Here is a 21,075-nt window from a genome sequence, read left to right as displayed (position 1 = left end):
GTTGCCATTCTGACTGTGTATTGGGTTAATTATTGTCTCGGGGTCAATACATGTGTGAATTTGGGTTAATCTCATCAGCCTGGTTTTATCCACACATGTAACCTGGACTCTACCGCAGCCTATACCTCTGAGTATTGACCCACCAATGATGGAAACCTCCAATGACACAAAGGTTAGAGGTGAAGTTGATATTGACATTTTCCGCAATGAGCTACTCTCATCTGATTCTGCTACAATTTATTTCATTTCAAGTTTATTACCTGCCCTTTGGCTTTTCATAAATTAACCCTGTGGGCTCAGAATGCAAACGTGATATATGGCTCACATAAGGAAAAGATAAAGAATGAGTCAGTTCAATATAATGACGTTCAAACCTCTTTAATGACATTCAAGATGAAGTGACGGACAAACACGAGGGAAACATGAGCCCGAGCTCTTGGGTGTTATTGAAGCTGGAGCGGACCAACGGCAAGCTTTACTGAGGGGGGAGCAGGGCCATGGTCTGGTTCAGCATCTGCTGGAAGAGGTTCACCATCATGTCCGTCAGAGGCTTGACCTGGTCTTGGAAGTTGTCGGTCAGGGGCTTGATCGTATCGTCGATGTTGGCGATGAAGGGCTTGACATGCTCACGCAGCTTGGCGGCTTCGGCCTGGACGTTGTCAACCAGGGGCTGGATCTGGGCCTTGCTGTCCTTAATGTAAGTCCTGACGGAGGCAGAGGAGGTGATATTAGTCAGTTAAACTCTGCTGCTGGGTCTGACTCGTATTTGAATAAAGAGAAATGAGCTAAAACCGCCTGAAAATCTATCATTTGCTAATACACCACTTTAAACATGAGATGGTGGCATGTGTTGATGCATGTATTTAGTCAAGATAATATGAATTTTACCTCAATAACAACCCACATATTACTATGTTTTGTTTGTATTTTGGCACCATAAATATGATATTTTCATCTTAAAATATATATGTATTTTGAGACGATTTTCTATTTTGTGTATATTTAAGATCAAATAAATAAGCATCTAATGCATGTGGATGTACAAAAATTACAATTATCATACATAAAAATTGAAAATCAACCCAACTGAAACTTTTCATTTTGCCATTGTGTCCACAATTGCTCATTTTATCACCTTGCACTGCCCATTTATATGTAGTATTCACCTGAATGCCCTATTCAACTTGCAGCACATTGGAACTTTAAGTTTTAGTCTATATATTAATGCATCAAATGATGAGATAGATCAATATTTTGTCCATAAAACAATCATGACAGAGTGAAAGCAGCGCAGCGATTGTCAGCTGGAGTTAACACAGTGCAGAATGAAGAAAAAGAAAGAGTAAAGGTAGATTTCTTGTGTTGGTTGTTACTTACTGGGCAGTGTTGGTCCCCGCCTTCACCCTCTCCACCATGTCCTGGGTTGAGCTGGTGATGGTGGCAGACATCTCCTTGATGAACTCGGTGATCCTGTCCATGTCAGACTGGACGTCACGCTTCACCAGTGACACGGCCTCAGAGCCTGCGAACACACATTGAAACATCTTCATTCAAATCTGCTAAATATAACAACTCGATATACTGCAGGACTGGAAGATGAGCCAGTGAAGAGAATCAAGCACACTGAAGCTATTTGATAAGCACTGGTTCTCAGCTGCTGTGGTACAAGCCTCTAAGTCTAAAACTTTCATGGTCCTCTATGAGTACAGAGAATTCTTATCCTGTACAAATTCTTAGTCAGTGGAAATGTGACTTACCGTGGGCAACAGCCAGCAGAACAACAAGAGCGGCAACAAGGGAGAATTTCATGACTGCAAATTAGCGAGATCAACCTAAAGAAAAAGAAAGAAAGAAACTTTTAAAGAATGGTCAAACAAACTGTGGAAATGCCGTCAACATGCAAAGACGTTTCTGAAGAATTGTGTGAAGAAGTGAAGCAGCAGCAGCAGCAGGAGACGTACTTCAAACTCCTGGGGTTCCTGGACCAAATGGTAACTCCTGTCCGGGAGCTGAGGCTTTTGTAGCTCCACAGGATGAGCTAATCACGGCTAATCACGATTTAATCACCTCCAACGTAAAGACGTGACCTCACAAGATGAGCTCAATCATCATCGTTGGCTGGACCTTGATGCTTGATAGCTGTCACATGAAAGACACAAAGTCCGCTCTGTGTGTGGCATGAGTTGGAAACAGGAGAATTCCTGAAGTGCTGACCTCTTATTTTGAAATTAGTGCAATAATAAGTCATGTTGGAGGTAACCTATTTGTACCACAGCTCACTACATTTCAAAAGAAAATGTTGTATTTGTATTCCATTCCATTTATCTGACAATTTAAGTTATAGGTTACTTTCAAGATGAAGCTTTTATACACAAAATAAATGATGTTATCAATTAAACTACTAAAGTATTGAAATTACTTTAAATTCAACCAAAACAAAAGATTCTGCGTACACATTATCGACATTAAAAGTCCAGAAATACAATATTGCACTGACTACTCTGCCTGCATTGTGAATACTTTTATTTTTGATACTTAAAAATAAAAAACCCACCTCTTCATAACTGCTTTTACTGTGTGATTATGATGTGTATATTTAATATTTCTAGTTATTTGCTTCCTTTATCTTTAACCTATATTGTATCTTTGAGGATGTTAAAATTGCTATTTAATAAAATGTATCACTCAATATATTAATAACTTGTAATTTGTATTATCATTATTAGTATTAGTAGTAATAGTATTAGTAGTAGAAGTAGTATGTAGTATTAATCTTGTTATTATTAAGTGGATTTTACGGTATATCCTTCTGTAACAGCTGGAAGTAACCATTGCATGGGTATAAAATATTCAAGAATATATCAGTTGAAATAAAGAAAAAGACCAAAATGATCAGAGTACATCTTAAAGCTTTAAATGTTTTTGTGTGAGCTGTTTCTTCTAATTGGCACAGAAGTGCCCTATCTTTTTTTTATTTTGCTGGAGGGTCAGTTGATGAGACACAGTTTCTCAATCCTGCTGACATTGCTCGTGATTCACTCAGTGCTATCAACAGCTGCTCTGTACTGTATGTTTCACGCAGCTGACCGAGAGACGGGCTCCTGATAAACTAATCACAGATGATACTGCAGCGTGTCATCATGTGAAACCATCACACTTAGTGTCAGTGAATAAAGTCTCTATAAATCTTCAAATGGTTCTTTTCTGTGACTTTAAATCATTGTTTTTCTTTATGTTTAAATGTATCATTCAGTGCATTGTTACAGGCAAGACATTGTGTGCATGTAGTGTTACTTTGATATCCATCTGTTTTTGGATTTTGTGCGTCTTGATTTTGCACAGGACTCCTTGTTCGGAAACAGTGATTATGAAAGCGACTACAAAATAAGCACAAACTGTCCTTTTTTTTAGTGCAATCTTGAAATCTGCCTCTCAAGCCAATTCAAAACAGTGCAACAAAACCAGAGCGTTTAGTTTGAAGGGAGCTGTGAGGTCAAAATAACTGGATGACTCATGTCTGCAGTTTAAATCTGAATAGAAAGTGTTTTGGAAGTTTTCTGGAAGCTGATGAAAGGAGAACTCAGGCTGATGTCGTATGCAGACGATTTTAATGTTGATGCAAAAACAAGACCAGAAGGTGGAACAATATACAAACGCTAACAGAGTAACAAGAGCAGAGGTCACCCCCCAAGTCTGAAGATGTCTCCCACAGCCTCCCAGTATATCTCCCTCTACTTGCGTCACCCATTCCAACAGCACATCCATGAATGGCTAGAATTGCTGTCACTCTGTAGGTGTTTGCATCCTACTGGACAGTTAAGCCTAAAGTATGAATTCTTAAATCACATTGTGTCCTGACGTCTTGCCACTGGTGAAATACGCAAAAGAGTTGAAGTTGGTGCCTCTCTGTCTGGGGCATGTGAGCTAGATATGAAAGACCTTCAGCATAGACACTGGAATGTACTGTTGGTTTGCCCTTTATCTATAACCTGACCTTGGGTACTGCTTGGAGGGAGAAGGGAGTATGTGAGGCACTATTCTCTTAATGGTGACCAGATATAATGTGTAATATACATTATATACATCATATATTGTGGCATATACAGTAATGTGTGAGGATGGAATAAAATTCCTCAACAGAATATCTGAATATCTATTGAGAATGAACCCAGATTTTGGACAATCATTTAAAATATAAAAATAATCTCCTTCAAATGCAGAATTAAGTGACACATTTTCACTGTTTGATAGAATTGTGTTATTTCATTCTATTCTATGTGTTGTTACCGAATGATACAGGGGGGATATTTATATATACATTCAATATCCATAAAGATAATGTTCGGGTGAGGTCAAGTGAGTGTATTTCTCAAAATGTTGCTCTTTGATGTCGGATTATCTTTCACTAATGTGGTAATATACAGAGTTCACTTCGGTTGAACCCACCACACATCGGATTCTGCTGTAAGTGCAACACGGTGATTAATGCACAAGAAAGATCATCACGGATTCATCCATCAACCGTGTTTTCACTGTTCTTTTGTGTAGCACAGGAAACAGGGCAAAGGTTAACAGGGAACCTCTGGACAGGTTGGAGATGTGATCTTTCTGGCGTTGGCCACTAGAGGACAACTTTCTGAGGCAAAGCAGGAGCAGTCATGAGAAGTGGAGCCTGAATGCTGCCCCCATGTGTTGAACACACATTTTCTCATTTATGATTTCAAGCCATTATTCAGTGCCTTAAATCTTGTGACCAAACAAACTCATCACTGGCATCGTCTGCTATTATTCTCACATGATCGAAGCATTGATCTTATCAGTAGTCATACTTCCTTTTATTTACTTTGTCTTCCACTCAGGCCCTTTAGAATGCAAACTGAGCTTTTTTTCATTTTGAATATCAATAATAAAGGCAAATCAGATATTTGTCTTTATTTAGAATTTTGAGAATGGAGCCAAAATATTGAAAAAAAACATTTTGAAGACTGGCAATACCAAATGTCTTGTGTAAATGAATAAGTGGAATCGTACTGCAGAATCAGTTTCAGAACATAAACACAATGTGTCCGTCAGTATTAGGACGTTGAAGACGTTGTGCACTAATCTGTCTGTTCAGAAAGAGAAACCACACAAACATGGAAAGATGGAACAATAACATAGCTGTGAATCGCTTCATTCTTGAAGTACAAACACATATTAATATTATTACTGTTAGTATATATTTAATATCTAACATTAACATCTATATATTTGTCATATAAAAAAGAAGATCCTTCACTGATTTAATTTGACTTTATTCTCGACATTTTGACTTCATTCATTAAATATAACGTTCCAAAATCTTCCTCTGATTTAGTTGGACTTTATTCTCTATATTTCAAAAGTAAAAAAAACAGCATCTTCCTCTTTTCACATTTGTTTCTTCCTATATTTGTCCCCTATACGCTTCCGTACCTTTACCTTCTTCACGTAGTGTTACGCCGATTGTCAACAGCCGCCTCTCGTCACACTCTCCTTGCGTACGCACGTTGCGTAACTCACCCGGACACACACACACACACACAGAGAGACATCATGGCGGACGTGTTGGATCTTCATGAAGCGGGAGGAGAGGACTTTCCTATGGATGAGGATGGTGATGGTCCACATTTATTAAACACTAGTTAGCGACACAACAAAGGTTTAGCGGTAAAACCCTGCGTGCACATTGAAATCCACGCGTAAACAAGGTCGCGGCGACAAGCGCAGAGTGCGTGGTGCTAGGCCCTGAAAAAATGCTAACAAGCTAACGGCTAGCTAACAAACGCATTGAGCACTCATTCAAACGCGTTTGCGAGCTAGCTGTTGTCGTAGCTGTTGCTAACGGGCACTTTTAATAGATATGTCTACGTTTCGTCGGTTGCACTGTCGATTTGGAACATGTTGCTTTGCGTTAAAGTTTAATTTTACTTTAGCGTGAAGATGCAAACTGTAAAACTTTGCGAGTGTTATTAGCCGCCGCTAACATGCTAGTTGAGTCCACATAAAGCTAACGGCTACTCTTGAAGTTACCCTCATTAATCTGTACAGAACATAAACATATAGGTTTTAAACGTGTGTATTTAATGGTTGTTGTGGTGTTAAACACTTCGCAGCACTTTGAAGTAGCTTGTATTGCATTGTTTTTGACTGGCTCACGTCTCCCTCCTCAGAAAGCATCCACAAGCTGAAGGAGAAAGCCAAGAAGAGGAAAGGACGAGGCTTCGGCTCAGGTGTGTAACCACCGTTGGATTGTGTTGTTAAATTCAAGTAGAGTTTTAGATGGTTTGTTAGTAAACTGAGCTCTAACCATTTCCCTGTGTTACTGTTTACAGAGGAAGGAGCCAGGTCCAGAATCAAGGAGGACTATGATACCGTGGAACAGGACGGGGACGAGCCAGGTCCTCAGAGATGTAAGTGCTGCTGCTCATATTGCAAATGCAATGTGAGCTAATCATATGAAGTCCCAGCAACAATCTTCGTTAACTTTTCTGTTATTTAGCAGAAATTCTCAAGACTAAGGCAATGGAATCGGTTTAGTGTGACCAGCCAGCCAATTTCTCAACCATATTCTAAATGTTGTGCACATATATAACTGTCTGCTGAGTGTGTCCATAGATTTGTCTTTGTTTCCTATTCAGGTATCTGGAAATTACATAAGTCGTGGTCCATTTTACATCCTCAGTTACATTTGTTGATATTTCTCACTTTGTTATACTCAATAGCCTGCATAAGCGATGTTTATTTAATAGGAAGGGGCATAAAGTGTCTATATAAGACGACATACAAAGAGAGCAGTCGAGTAAGAAGGGTATTTTTTCATTTGATTATTGTGCTCTGGAAATAGTATGTTGGTTTTGAGGTTATTCTTATAACAGCTTTTGATGAAGTCACATTTGAGCTCTGTGATGCAGTCAAACAAGGGTTCTTATTGGTTTGACTAGTGTTTATATGTACATTCTACTAAGAATGAGAGCTTAAGTAAAGTAAGTAGAATTTGATCTATGTATTACCTTTTTAAAAGCAGGGTTATAAAGTACCAGTTGCATAAATAAACCTTCATATGGAGTTCATGTTCCATAAGCCATGAGCTCTGATATCCAGTGCTCAGACTCCATTAATCTAGTGATGACAACTGTACTTGTTATATAAGTTTAGCTGGTTGAAACTGATGCTTGGTTTGTTTTCTGGTCCCTGATGAATTTTCTTGTCTTTGTCTTGTTGCAGCTGTGGAGGGATGGATCCTGTTTGTGACGGGTGTACATGAAGAGGCCACTGAGGAAGACATCCATGACAAATTTTCAGAGTTTGGAGAAATCAAGAATCTGCACCTCAACCTTGACCGCAGGACAGGCTACCTCAAGGTGAGACATATAAGTTTTTGTCATGTTTGTGGGTAAGGGGTATTCATTCGACCAATGCAGACCTTTTACTGTTCTTGTTTTTTAATTGGCTGCCTCTGGGTCATTAGCTTTTTCTTGTATTTTAAAAATAAATGATTTCTTTTACATCTATTTTTTTCGAACAACTAAATCTAGTCACCTGGGATGCTACGCTGTTCGTCTGATAATTAAAAGCACATGTCAGAAAAGCCAATTACGGTATAAAATGAATGAAGACTGAAGAACAATAAGTGCGTTTTCTGTAAAAGGTTTGTGTCTGGTTGTGTCAGAAGTCTGCTGAAACATTTGGCAGTACAACTAATTTGACCGTTTATTCCATCTAATGAGGCTGGAAATACACTGAGAGGAGATCCAAATATCTTGTTGACTCATCCAGAACATATAACAACTGCCCTAGTTTCTCTGATTCAGCCCAATTGTTAAGTGATAAATTCTTTCCAAAGGGAAAGTAGTTAGAACAGTATACATTTAATTAAAATGTATAACTTTAAAATAAAAGAAGTTTTTAAATTTTCCTCATTAAAGGAGCCATTTGTTGTATGTACGAACCAAGACATTTAAAAAGAAAAATCTGTTTGATACAGGTCTTTGCTTTATCGACGCCGGCATCAAAACCTTGCTAACATTGCTAACACATCTAATTGTTAATGGCTGTTGTCAGACACATTGGCCCTTTGTTTTGTTGTCCACTTTGTGTCAACTTTCTTCTAAACCACAAGATGGCAGCATTGTTTTGAGTGTGAAGTAAGAATAAAGCATCTTTGGCCTGAAACTTTTTGTAGAGTCATTTCAGGAAATTATAGAGAATATCGATTTCATTGCTAGTTTGCTTGGTAAATACTGGTTTCAGCCTCAGGCTTACACGAGGTAGCCTGAGGAATGTTATTTGATAGAAATCTTTAACCCTGTTTCTATCTGTTTTTTATTGTAAAATGTTACCTAATTCTGAAGTGTCTTGCTATAACTCACAATGTCCAAATACCTGTCTCCAGGGGTACGCACTGGTGGAGTATGAGACGTACAAAGAGGCCCAGGCAGCCATGGAAGGGCTCAACGCTCAAGACATGATGGGCCAGCCTATCAGCGTCGACTGGGGATTTGTCAGAGGGCCCCCAAAGAACAAGAGGAGGTGAGGGTGGTCTGAGATTATCTGTGTTTGCCTGATGTGGCAGTAAGTTGCTGGTAAAAGGAGTGTCGTCAACACGTCATCAAAGCTGCACTTTGCCAAAAAATATTGTTATATACTGAGTTCATTGTTGTATCCTTTGTTTCTTCTATCACCCAGTTGTTTGGAGTTTGAAAGATTAATGATGAATGTATTTATCTACATGTATTTAAACTATTTGTTTTATTTTTAAATAGAAGTTAAACTAAATGTTATTTTTCACTTAATTTAACAAGTATTTTCTTTATTTTAACCCAATTATTTGATATTATAATGCCAAACAAATAGGTTTGCATGGACAGGAGCCTAATTGAAATACAGTATATGTCGTCCATTTTGTCTGGTCAGTATTTCCATACAGTTTATTTAATTAACAACAGTAGTCCAGTCGTCTTTAGCTCCATAGATTGGCTGCAGCCATTTCTGTGTGATGGCTCTCTTGTTGGCAGCCAAGTGTTTATCCTAAACCACACGTTTGTTTGAGTAAACAAATTCCAAAAATTGACTAAACTGTATTTCTTATTTTTTAATCTGACATTTTTCCCCCCAGGACTGGTGGACGGCGACGCAGCAGAAGTCCGGACAGGAGGCGGCGTTGAGTTTGGCAGGTGTCATCGGCCGAAGAGGGCGTCTGCTGTCACTCAGACATGCGGTTTACGATCTGCTCATCTTCTCATACGATGCTAGTTCCCGGGATTTTTGTACGATATTTACAGTAACATTTGTATGGCATGTGCGATTTCCATCACTGAGGCAAGGACTTGCTCTTCAGAGATGAATAAACTGTCTGATGGCATCATTTGCATTTTTATTGTATTGTAAATTGCTGATGCTGCTTTACAGTGGAACATCCATTCAGTTACATCTGCAAAAATGTGTTTTCTTTCGACAACCAGCTCGTAATATAACAACCTAATTCATGTCTGTGGTTTTCATGACTCAAATCAAGATCTTTCAGTTTTGCCTATTGTTACGTGCATTTTAATTGTGCTGGGGTGTTTTTCATTTTGTATCACTTTGAGAAAATTAAACTTTAAAAAAAAAACGCCAAACGTGTCGCCTGGTGTTATTCGTCCCGTCTTATCCCTGCTGATGACGTAGGGTTTACATCATCCCGGATGACCTCACCCGGGCAGCGGTGACGCCCCAGCTCTTCGCTGAACTCCGGAGCACCTGTCACTCCGCACCGTGCACCACTCATAGGCTCCTCGGACAAAACCCCTGGCCCCCGATTCCCCCGCAGCCAATTGGCGACTGGACGCTTTGTACCCGCGCGCCCTCATTTGGTGCTCGCTCGAGTGGCGAGCGTCACTCAGCGCCGCGGAGAGCGCCCATTGGCTGCGAGGGAGGTCACTCACGCGGGCTCTCCCCTGCGATTGGCCCGGCTGCGGCTCGCGGGGCCGGATCTCACCCATCGGTTGACGTTGTTGTTGTAAGTGCAGGAGAAATTACTTTGTCGGCGCTGGTCCGGTTTGGGATTTTAACGCTCGGCTCCGCGCACGAAGATGCTAAAAAGTTAGGGATTGTCGCCGCGGGAGACGTTCCGCGTTGTTTGCGAGGTGGTTCTCGCCGGAAAACTCCATGGGACGACGGAAACAACCTCTGCGCGGCCGTTCAAGGTAAGAGGTGCAGGGATACTGGGGCTGCTAGCCCCTGCGTTAGCTAGCGTTAGCATCGCTGATTAGCCTGGGCTGGAGGTAGCCCCACTTGCTAGTAACGGTTCGGTGGACTACCCGAAAAAACCCAAACCGCACTTATCCCGGAAGGAGGATGCACAACACATGCAATGCAAAGGGGGGGTTTAAAACGCAGGAGCGAATGGCGGCTTGTTGTGGGGGGATAAAAGTAGTTGGGCTTGTGAGTGAGCGGTGCACGGAGCCCCATGCGTTTCTACGCCTCGAATGCGTTTATGTAAGCATGTGTATTGTATCGTGGATATTTTTGTTTCAGGGAATAGTCGCAGCCGCAAGAGCCGGTTCGGGAGTGAACATGTCGGGGGAAGACATCTCCAGCAGCTCGGGAGGTGCATGTGTGTGTGTGTGTGTGTGTGTGGGAGCAGGTCGGTTGCTGAACGTTAGCTTTGAGCTGTCAGCTGTGCGGCATAATCACATTTAAAGTTGTGCATTTAAAGGAGAGATGCGTCCTCGTCCTCATCTTCTTCTTCCTCTCCCTCTATAAACACCATCAGTTTCTTTTTTGTTGCATTCACACCAGCCACTCAGGGCTTGACAGTCACGATCCAGATCATCAGAGCTGGGTTTGTACTGAAGGTGCATGTGTGATGTAACATTTTCCTTAAAGCAGCAGCCCAGTGTTCACAGTCCCTCGTGTGTGTGTGTGTGTGTGTGTTTTCTAACTTCTCCAAACCCAAAAGCGACTGGTCTCATTAAGCCATCGTGAAGTGATGGAGTGAGTCAAGGCTTTTTCTGCCCGAACCCTGCAGCCAAACGTGTGTGACTACTCCTTTTGAGCTGGCTTGTCCATGGGGGCAGGTTTTGAACCCGGGACTGGGGTTGTTTTGTGGGAGAGGGCCGGGGTAGCCTTACACTTTTGCCTTGAATTATTCAGGTCTTGTATTTGTGGGCCCCTTTGTTTGCCCGGAACACCGGGACAGACAGTCAACATGAAAAGTAGGACATAGATACAAGTTCTCAAGTTTGGCCTGGAGGGACGGTTGATGTTGTTGTGACGCTGTTGGAAATGCATGCAGCAGACGGTAGGAGCCTCATGTTGCAAGAAAACTTGGTGTTGTGTAGTAGGGATAAGTAACGCATCCTGGTCTCCTGCCTGTATTCATGCATACCAGTGACTGTGCAGCGTGATGCCTGACAGTTGCCAAAGGGGATTGATTGATCAGCGGAAGTGTGGGAAGCTGGAGCAAACTACCACTCTGATGCTACTAAATGCGAGCGATGGATTGAAACTTTGATCCGTCACTCACTTGGCTTACGCGTTATTGTACCCCTTCCAGATGATGAATCCATATCAAGTTGCCTGTCAGTTCTGGGATCCACTGTGCAGTTAGGCTAGAAGATGAAACAGATCTTCGTACCCCGGCTGCGTAGTCCTTGTGAGGGTGTGTGTGTGTGGGTTGCACTGTCAGGCGTCATTATGCGAGTCCTCAACACTTCAAGGAACATATTGATGCACACAGCAGCACAGAGAGCACCTCAGGCAAATATTTTAAGTAGAGGAGGGTGTAGCATCCTTCCTAATGCAGTTCAGATTCCAAACTGGCAGGGTGTATGCGGAAAAAATATCAGTAGATGAAAATCATTTTTCCACCATTAAAAAAAATACAAAAACATGGTGCAGCCCCTTTCTAAGTAATCAGATATTAGAAGCCAGTGTGTGAATGCTTGAATGGTTCTAACGGTAATTGCACTACACAGCACAAGATAAATCAATTCACCACCAGCTTTGAATGGCAAAGAACAAGGCAGGTTTGTTTTTAAAAGTGCGTGCTGACTTTCCAAGTTATTGCACTTTGATTTTTGTTTGTTGATTCAAATGAAGATCTGTGGTTTGACATTTCGCAATAGTCTCGGTTGATAATGATATAGATGAAATGCGATATGGCTGTGAGGACAAGTGTTTTCATTGTTTTTTTAATTATCTTAACTGATTGGTGAGTGGAATGTCGTGGAACTGCACGATAACACGTGGAATGATGGCAGCAAGTGGTTAGAAAGCGACAGGTAGAGATAGGAGTCGATAACCAGTTTCCTTAACCATTAGAATTGTATTCCTCCGAGCGATCAATTCCTCCTATCGATGTTGGCATGTTTTTCTGGCAACTGTGTGTTGCGTGACAGTTATGTCAAACCGAGACATGATGCTGGTAACTAGAAACAGTCATGTAGAGAGGAAGTAACGCTCCAAAGTTTGGCTCATTTCACAAGGAAATATGATGAGAGTGCTGGTTGTAATGTCTATAAACTGGTAATTTAGGCCGTACTTTTCCTCCACACAAGGTGATCAGAAATCTATATAGAATTGGGCTGAAAAACAGAGACAATAATGGCATTGATATCAATATTATTTTGTCATTCAACAGGGCTGTTCTGCGTTGTGTAAATAAACATGCCAAGAGTTGTCGTGTTTGAGGGGGATCATCACGGATAAGTTACAGACAATTTAACACCAGAGTATTTCAAACAAATGTAAGAAACACTTCGAACTTATAGCAGCTCCTGAAACAGAGACAACTTGATCTCATGTTGTGATCCGGGTCCTCAAAAAGGTATTAGGCTGCCATTCAGTCTATCAACATGTAATGTTTACCTTTTTAAAATGAATAAGGTGACATGAATCTTCAGTTTTAACTACTTCTACTTGCACTCTGACTACATGTAGAGATTCCTAATTTCAATGGTATTCGTATCGCCTGCCAAAGTACTTGTACCGTTCCACCCCTCATCAGTGCTATGAAGTCACATGTACACCCTGTGAAAAAGGGTTTGTCATAGATCTGTCATCCTGGAGTTGCAAAGTTGAAAGACCTGGTGGCAATGTGTCTGTTGGCAAACTGCTTGGCTGTGGCGCATAGCAGAGTCATCCAGTAACACAATGGAGGGCAGAGCAGCTATAAACTAATGCCTGCCTCAGTTTATAATGTCCTAAAGCTTGCAGTTGGTTTATCATTTCAGGGGGAAATATTTAGTCTGGAATATGGCTTCTTCATCTTAAAGGTTTTGTGTTACTATCTAAACTATCTTTCATATCCTTAATATCTTTAACATGGATCCTAAGTATTTTTGTGCTGGACGGCTGTGACTGTTTAGGCTGCCTCAGTGGATATAGGGTTTCATAGGGTAACCATGCTGCTTCAGCAACACAGACGGTATGAAATTTTAAATTCATCTCTTTCCGGGCTCCCCCAAACAGCTGTTAGTGTGTGTGTGAGTGAATGGGTGAGTGAGTGTGTACTTCAGGGATCCAGTGTCAGTTTCAGAGCTGGGCTCATTTGGCCACGGAGGTATTCCCATAGGATGTTTGAAACACGGTCAGATTAATAAGTAAGTAGATGCGTGCTTCTTCAGGTTAGTAGGACAAACACATGACATTTGCGTGAAGTGAACATGCTCCATTTAATGTTGCAGTGTATTTGCTTAGCCCTAGAATATGCACGAAAGCATGAATAAGTACTACTAGCACTTACCACCTCATTAATTGTCAACATGAATAAATTGACATAATAAAAAAACACATCTATACAGTCAGGCATTTGTGCTCTAATCTCTAACTGGTCGTAAAGACGGGAACAGATGTGATACGAAGGCGAAAAAACTACCTTGCCACCGTGAGATGGGGATCAATAGGTGGCTTGTCTCCGAGAGGCCACTGTGTCCAGACAGCGACTCATAAAACTCTTTGCAGACCCACCCTCCTCCAGCATGGCTGGTTGCCTGCCAGTCTTGTGACACAGCACCCAGCCACGGCCCAGGACTGTTTGTGTCAGGGTGGAGGGACGGTGAACTTGGACATCTACCTGGGTGTCAGCAGCTGCTTGACTTCGAACAGCACGCTGTGGAGAGTAGACCCTCACAGAATGTCTTTGGGATTAGATTCAGATATTTCCCACAGTTGTTCTACAATACACGTGGCTGTAAAGTTGGTTGGAACGGTAATATGAGAAAAGATATAGCCCTATGAACGGAGCAGACGTTATACCATTCAGCACCAGGCGCCACTCCTACAAGGGACGCTATGGAAATGAGAGCTGCTGTTTCAGTTGCTGTATCAGTTACTTTATAGTCGTCACCTTTTCTTCCTCCACATACAGTACAGGGCGGGGAATTAATGATTATACAGTCCACAAGCCTAAACCTCAGTCTTATCTGCCTTTTCAGAAAGTTACCTCATTTTACAGCTTTTAAAATGATATAATTACATAATTGAAAACACCTACAGTATATTAAACCCAAAGATATTCAGTTTATTATAATGATATAACAATAACTTTATTCATATAGCAATTATCTAAACAAAGTTACAAAGTCCTTCACAAAATACATGGTCAAAGAATGTGAATTTTCTTCAGTTTTGATTAAATTAAATAAAAGTTGCAATAGTATTGACCCTGACATAACAATTATTTATCTCATAAACATTTTACAGATATTATCATGAACAATATAGTACAGTTCACTCCTAAGCAAATTATTTGGTCTTTTTGGAGCTCTGTTAGTTTATGACATGTTGCTTCATATTCATAAATCAATGTGCCGTCTTTCTCATAACTAACTTATTAACAAATCCAAACTATTATGACCTGACTTGTGATAAAATTAGAAACTGCAGACAAACCATTGGTAGCTGTTGGATTTGAAAAATAACTGGTAGATTTGATAAATCAGTTATAGTAAGTGATGCTTATTTCAATGTATGATAGCAGGTGAATAATGAAATCGTAGATTCCACTTTAACAGGAGGACAGAAGTGTATTTTTTCCTGCACAGACTAGAAGCCGTCGGTCGTTCCCGCCCTGCCCTGTTGATCCAGGACAGCAGGAGTAATCCCACACACAGCTCTGATGAGGAGCCTGTCACCCAGGATGACATCACACGGGGAGTGACGTGAAGTCGCCCTGCTGTGTACGGGGCTCTGGCCTGCAGCACGTGGGGATTCGCATGAGCATTAGTGCTGCCCGCCTGCAGAGCATGGTGCTTGTTTAGCCACTGGCTTTAGCTGGGCTTAGTTGGCTTCACATTCAGGCTGACTTATCAGGAGTTGATCTTGAACGTTCAGCGAAGTCATAGATCCATTTTATTTTCAATATTAAAAGCTTGTAGAAGCTGTGCTCTCTCTCTCTCTCTCTCTCTCTCTCTCTCTCTCTCTCTCTCTCTCTCTCTCTCTCTTAAGGCTTGTTTTTTTGCATGAGTTGAACAAAATCAATAAATTCTATAACAACATGGCCTAATTTCAAGTTAATGTCTAATTTCTCAAGGGTTGATATTCAAAATTAAAGCAGAAGTCATGTAACTTTCCAAATGTGAATTATGTAATATTGAGCACTTTGTTTGTACACTAAGCAAACAGGGTATTTTGGCATCATTGCTAATCCTGAAACTTTCTTTGTTGCCAGTTTAATGTTTAAATACGCCCAAGAACAAAGTGAAAGGTAAAGTTTAGCAGCTTTATAAATGTCCACTGTTTTTAAACTAATTCATTTATGTCAGTCTGCCTTTTCACAGTCGTTAGAATAGTTCCATTAAGGTCAAGATGCCTTTGCCAGTAGTTTGATTTTTGAAAAACATGACTTTTCAAAAAGCTGCATGAAAAGGCTTTCCAAACTTATATTGAAATCTTGTGGTTCTGGAACTAGCTGTCAGTTGCCGTCCATCACAAATCACAGTCTAGATGCTTTTAACCAAAAAGTCTGGTTTTAATCTGACAGGAAACATTGTGATCTGTGTGGGTTTAGAGAGATTCCTGCATTATTTGCACTTTTACAAACACATTTTCTTTTTTTTTAATCATCTTAATAATCAAAAGCGTCCTTCAAATGTTGTTACTTGCTTTTAAATGTCCTCACTCTTTGCTAATAAATATGTGGGTAGTGTTCAAATGGCCACAGAGGCTTGTATTTCTTCACTAAGGCTTAGAAATCGATCAAGTGAGGCCATCGGGGCCAAATGTGGACTTCTCACCCACAGAGTCTGGAGTTTAGGTTGGCTGCTGTCGGGAATACTGAAACCAATGCCTAATATTCTCAGAGTTTTGTGGTCTGGACGTCGTACAGTGGGACCTCGCTGTACCTCTGTGCTGCTGTCAGAACGACCCCTCTCACTACATGCTCTGCAGCTGTCACTGATACCCTCATTACGTTTTTTCTGCTGTTTCAGGCTAACCCACCATCCTGACACTGTGCACAATGTAGTGTGGTCTCTGAGGAATGTAGGAATGTCACTTATGGTCCCATACAACCCTCCCTGAAGCGGCTTGCTTTGTGCGGCTGTTAATTAGTACTCCTTGACTGGTCATTACTGGGACTGGCTGCGGTCGGTGTGCCCCGGGCACAAACTTGGAACCTCTGAGGTCGACTTTAATAGACTGAATAATAAACTTTCTAAACGGATGGACAGACAATAAAACAAGACCTTGGGTGCATGGACAATGTTTACAAAATCTACAGTCATGATAATATCACAGTGTTGCTCCTACATTAAACAATATTCACTACACAAATTCAAAAATCATTTTAGACTTCATCTCATGATTCTGACTTCTACCAGGGAGGCTGTGTTTTCACCCCTTTCTGGCTGGTGATCTGCAAAAGGTGTTCAACTGATTTCCTCAGAACTTGGTGGAAGGATGCAATATGGGTCATGAAAGAACCCATTATAGTTTAGATTTGGGATCCAGACAAACAGGCAGATCCAGGAATCTTTTTAATTCATGGATCTTGGATATAAAAATTAATCTGGCACACTGATATCCAAGAGTGTGTGTGTGCAGTTGCGTGCAGCTTGATTCAATTTAACTTTTGGGCTCTATTTTCAATATTGGTGAATTATATAATTTGGTCTGTAAAATTTCAGCACCACAAATTCTCTGAGCCCATAGTGACTAGTGAATACTGTTTTAACTGTTCAATCATGATCTGTATTCTTTACTATAACAGATACTGCAACATTTATCAGACAACTTGTGTTAACTGGTTAAATTTTAATATATTATCATTTATTTACCTACAGCTATCTCAAGCTGAATCATAGAAACTATGGTCCATAAATCACAAGCTGCTCTCAAAGGAGACATCCTGTTCAAGAGGAAGACGTCTGGGCAAGCCTGTTTTATAAATAGTTGTTGCCACTGTATCCATGTGGAGAAGTTGACCCCCTGGACATAGGATAAAGTTTTTTTCACTCAAGTTCAAATGTCAGAAAACTTTTTGTCTACAAAACAACAAAGTAAGCTTATTTTCTTTTGTGTTGTGGCACGCGGCGCAGGACTTTAGGCAACAGTGGACTAAGTGCGTTCAGAGATCTCTGCTACATGCTCTGCTTCACCATGACATCAGCTCTCAGACACTTTGATAAACACTTGCGCTCAGACGCAAACGCTGCCCATTTCAGTTGGCTGAACTAGTGAATATCAGCAAGAGTCCACATCAGACTGAAGGAAACAACTATGAAACACTCCTACGTTTTCCACTGTTTGTTCTGAAGATGTTTGTCCCCTTTCCTGAACTGGATTTACACCTTGCCATCTAAATATTAGGCACATTGGATGATGAGTCATTTCTAACCTTCTTTTGTACTCATCCAGTCTGTACCAGCTGAAATCTACATGCTACAATGTGTCCAGGTTAAGTCAACAATGTGAGGCTTGGCGTCGTCGAGAACAGTTTGGCCTCAGGCATAGCTCTCTTTGTGTTGATGAATATTAAGCCTTGTTAGGCGGATGCTTTGGTGTCAAACTGTAAGAGAACAGATGAGTAGATTGTATTTAATTGAGCCATTAGGCGTTCACCAGGGCATTTTGTCCCTGATGTGTTCAGATGTTTAGTTGCCGGCTGTTTTTGAACTCTGCACAGTGCAGAGTTTCTATGTTTGAACTGTGATTATAGTAGATTATTTTTAGACTATCCGAAACAGGAGGTTGCTCTAATTCTGGCAACTCAGAGATTAGGTGCAGATTCTCTTTATATGTTGGTTCTTTGGTTGTGCACACTGCAGTTGTACACGCAAGGATCAGAGCAGCCAGCTTAGAATGAAGACTGGAGCCCAACCGATATGGATTTGGGGGGTGGCGATATTTGCCATGATTCCTTAGATGTTGTTTTCAAACCCTTGTGACAGAAATGTGATATTTAACAGTCATAAATAACTTTCACAAATACATTTGAATTAATCAAATTAACATTGTTTTTTAAAAATTAAATAGAAGCATAAATATACATCTCTGCATTGGTTTTCTGTAAATTAAAAGTTTTCATATCGGTAAACACGAATAGCTATACCGGTATGTCTATGTTAATCTCATATCAGCTGATATCATCAGTTTGCTTCCAAACAAGACTAATAACAAACCACTCACGTAACATTTTGTTATTTCTCACGTTGCATGGATTCTGAAAGCTATAATCAGAATAACTTTATTCGGTTGCAGTAGCTCAAACAATAAGTTCAGAACTACTGCATCCTGAGGTTGACACATCTGTTCACTATTTACATGCTCCAAACACTTAAACTGAGGTCAAATTCATTATCTGTAAGTAGATCGTGTTGTCCTCTCTTTACTTTGCCTCGAGCTCTCGCAGAGAAAAGGGGGCTGGCTGCTGAGTTCACAAGGATCAGGTTTGGATGTTTCTGCGCCAGCAAGCAGGATAGGGAGGCCGCGGGAGGGAAGTTTAGACTTGGCAGATTTTTGTGTGATGACTGGACAGCTTTTGGACTCGACCAGCTCCAGTGGCATGGCCTCCGAGAGGGCAGGCATGGTGTGGAATCTCTGACATCAGCTATGTGTGCATTCAGGCTGGTGTTGTCTTACGCAGTGCACACACACACACACACACAGATGCCCACAGCTGGCGGTCAGAGTGTGCTTGTGCTTCTTATTGCAATAACATTTACTTGTTTAAGGACTTTTCTGAAACATGATGTTTCCTTGTAGGGAGGTGTATCATTTATCTTTTTGAATTGTTTGTTCCCACTTGTTAATAGGTCAATACTCAAAGATGGATTCTGTCATTTTAGGTCAGGGAAGAGCCAATTCAATTTTTGTGCGGATCCACAAAACGCAGCGATGGTATCCAGGTTATTTTGGCTTCATTTCTGCACAGTGGGAGGAAGTGGAGATGTCTCACCCATCTTTATATACAGTCTATGGTATTGAAACTTACAATGTAGGCCGAGGCACTCTGGCTGCTCCTCACTGCAGGTACACCAGGACTCTGTGCTCCACTTAAGACAAAAGCTTTCTTGGACTTGCATGAAGAAGCATTTTTTTAAGCTAATGGACTTGAAGCGGTTCACTAGTTCCTATAATTAACATGTCAACAGCTGTGTGGACATTCTGCTTTGCTGCAGTTCAGTGGGTCTCATTGATTCTTCTCCAATGACCAGCTTTCTAGCATAGTTGCTTTTGTCCAGGGAAATGGCCCCACAGTAATTCACTGTATTGATTTCTGAGATGTAAACCAATAGCGACTGAAATTATCAGTCCCCTCCCCCTGTAGTGGTCAAGGGAGAATTGGTGAGGCAGCAGGAGAACAGGAAGTAATGCATAGTGACAACACGCTAAGCATAATACAGAGTTTAGTGTTGTCTGCAGTGTTGTCTTTATTAGTTGACAAGTGATTTTATAAATTCGTTTATTTTGACATTGAGGAAGGGCCACAGCCTTAGATTAGCCTAAGGGGATATGTAGGATGCAATATATGTAATCGTTGGCATTATTCAAGCCGTTGGAAAGTCATGCGTCTATTCATATAATGCATCCAGTTGCCCTTGAAGAAACCTGATGTTGCAGAAAATTACAGAATTGGCTATGATATTGCACTTTCTTTTATTGTGTGCTGTCTTGGATGTAATTACAATGTTTGTGAACACAACTGCAATATTATCAGTAAAGAATGGCCCAGTAGTAACGATATACTGAGACTGAGTAGGGACTTTACCACCATAACCCTGTTCCTGTCTCCCAGAGTCCTGGTGCCACGGCATCACAGCTTCTGTGGAATCACTTCTTGATCTCTGTCCGATCCCTTATGGTCCAGCTGTTCTCTCCAGTGAATATGAGTGTAGATTAAACCATCTTGTAAATACTCTTTGTAAATATCACCACATTGCTTTTGATTAGCCTTTTGATAACTAGTAGCAGACCTGTAGCAAGTGATAGGAAGCCCCACTCGTACTCTGCCTACCAGCTCCTGTCCACTTTTTGCTTGTGATTCTCCTCTAAGCTGATCCGTCCCCCTTGCCACTTGGATTTGATCTCCTCCATGTTGCCGCTCTTGGGTTGGCAGTAAATAGCTCACGGCTTTTCAGACACTAGTGTTTCAGTGTGTGTTCATAAATATTCATGTGTTCACAAAATGTTCATAATATTATGCTAATCACATTATATTGCATTGCTAATGCAAGACAACTTGGATTTAGTGCTGTAACGCTGTGGGCACAGGTTGCTGATGTGAGCTACTTTTTATTTAACCACAACCACAGTCAGAAACATGGGCTGAGTTGGTTCACATAAAATCAATCTGGTTTACGATGTAATATCAACCCCAGCACAACTCTAGTGCCGGGGTCTTTACCAAACAAGCATCCCTTACATCTGGAGTATGTGTATTTTGAGCTGGAGCATCTCTAACACACCACAATGCTTCATTTATAATGGTATGTTATAGCATATTTTACTTGCTGCTGGGATTTGGACTTGTTTGGCCATATTTTCATCAACAGTATACTATTTATTGAATGTTCAGCCCTATATGAAGAAATGTGCATCGGGCTTCCTCCGCTCCTTAGCCAAGCAGCGATC

General features: G+C 40.9%; 3 protein-coding genes across 3 annotated transcripts in view; 2 read left to right on the top strand and 1 right to left on the bottom strand.

Moving 5' to 3' along the window:
* Positions 1 to 475: 475 nt before the first annotated feature.
* On the bottom strand, positions 476 to 1,809 carry LOC118114110 (type-4 ice-structuring protein LS-12-like). The gene is made up of 3 exons (XM_035164358.1): positions 1,758 to 1,809; positions 1,378 to 1,522; positions 476 to 704 (listed from the first exon to the last, which is right to left on the bottom strand). Exons 1-3 carry the CDS (start codon positions 1,807 to 1,809, stop codon positions 476 to 478), a joined length of 426 nt encoding a protein of 141 aa, XP_035020249.1.
* Positions 1,810 to 5,486: 3,677 nt separating this feature from the next.
* rbm8a (RNA binding motif protein 8A) lies at positions 5,487 to 9,329 on the top strand. The gene is made up of 6 exons (XM_035164625.2): positions 5,487 to 5,635; positions 6,192 to 6,251; positions 6,354 to 6,431; positions 7,246 to 7,382; positions 8,414 to 8,550; positions 9,137 to 9,329. The coding sequence occupies exons 1-6, from the start codon at positions 5,575 to 5,577 to the stop codon at positions 9,183 to 9,185; spliced, it is 522 nt and encodes a 173-aa protein (XP_035020516.1). The 5' UTR covers positions 5,487 to 5,574; the 3' UTR covers positions 9,186 to 9,329.
* Positions 9,330 to 10,011: 682 nt separating this feature from the next.
* Positions 10,012 to 21,075, top strand: part of otud7b (OTU deubiquitinase 7B) — a 34,519-nt gene continuing 23,455 nt past the window's right edge. Inside the window, exon 1 of the mRNA XM_035163531.2 lies at positions 10,012 to 10,205. The gene's annotated coding sequence lies outside the window, so the exon portion shown is untranslated. The remainder of the gene's footprint in view (positions 10,206 to 21,075) is intronic.

This window comes from Hippoglossus stenolepis, chromosome 8 (genome assembly GCF_022539355.2).
Source record: "Hippoglossus stenolepis isolate QCI-W04-F060 chromosome 8, HSTE1.2, whole genome shotgun sequence".
In the NCBI taxonomy this organism is placed as follows: domain Eukaryota; kingdom Metazoa; phylum Chordata; class Actinopteri; order Pleuronectiformes; family Pleuronectidae; genus Hippoglossus; species Hippoglossus stenolepis.
The sequence above is the reverse complement of the archived record's forward strand: the minus strand, read 5'-3'. Positions and strand labels throughout refer to the sequence as shown.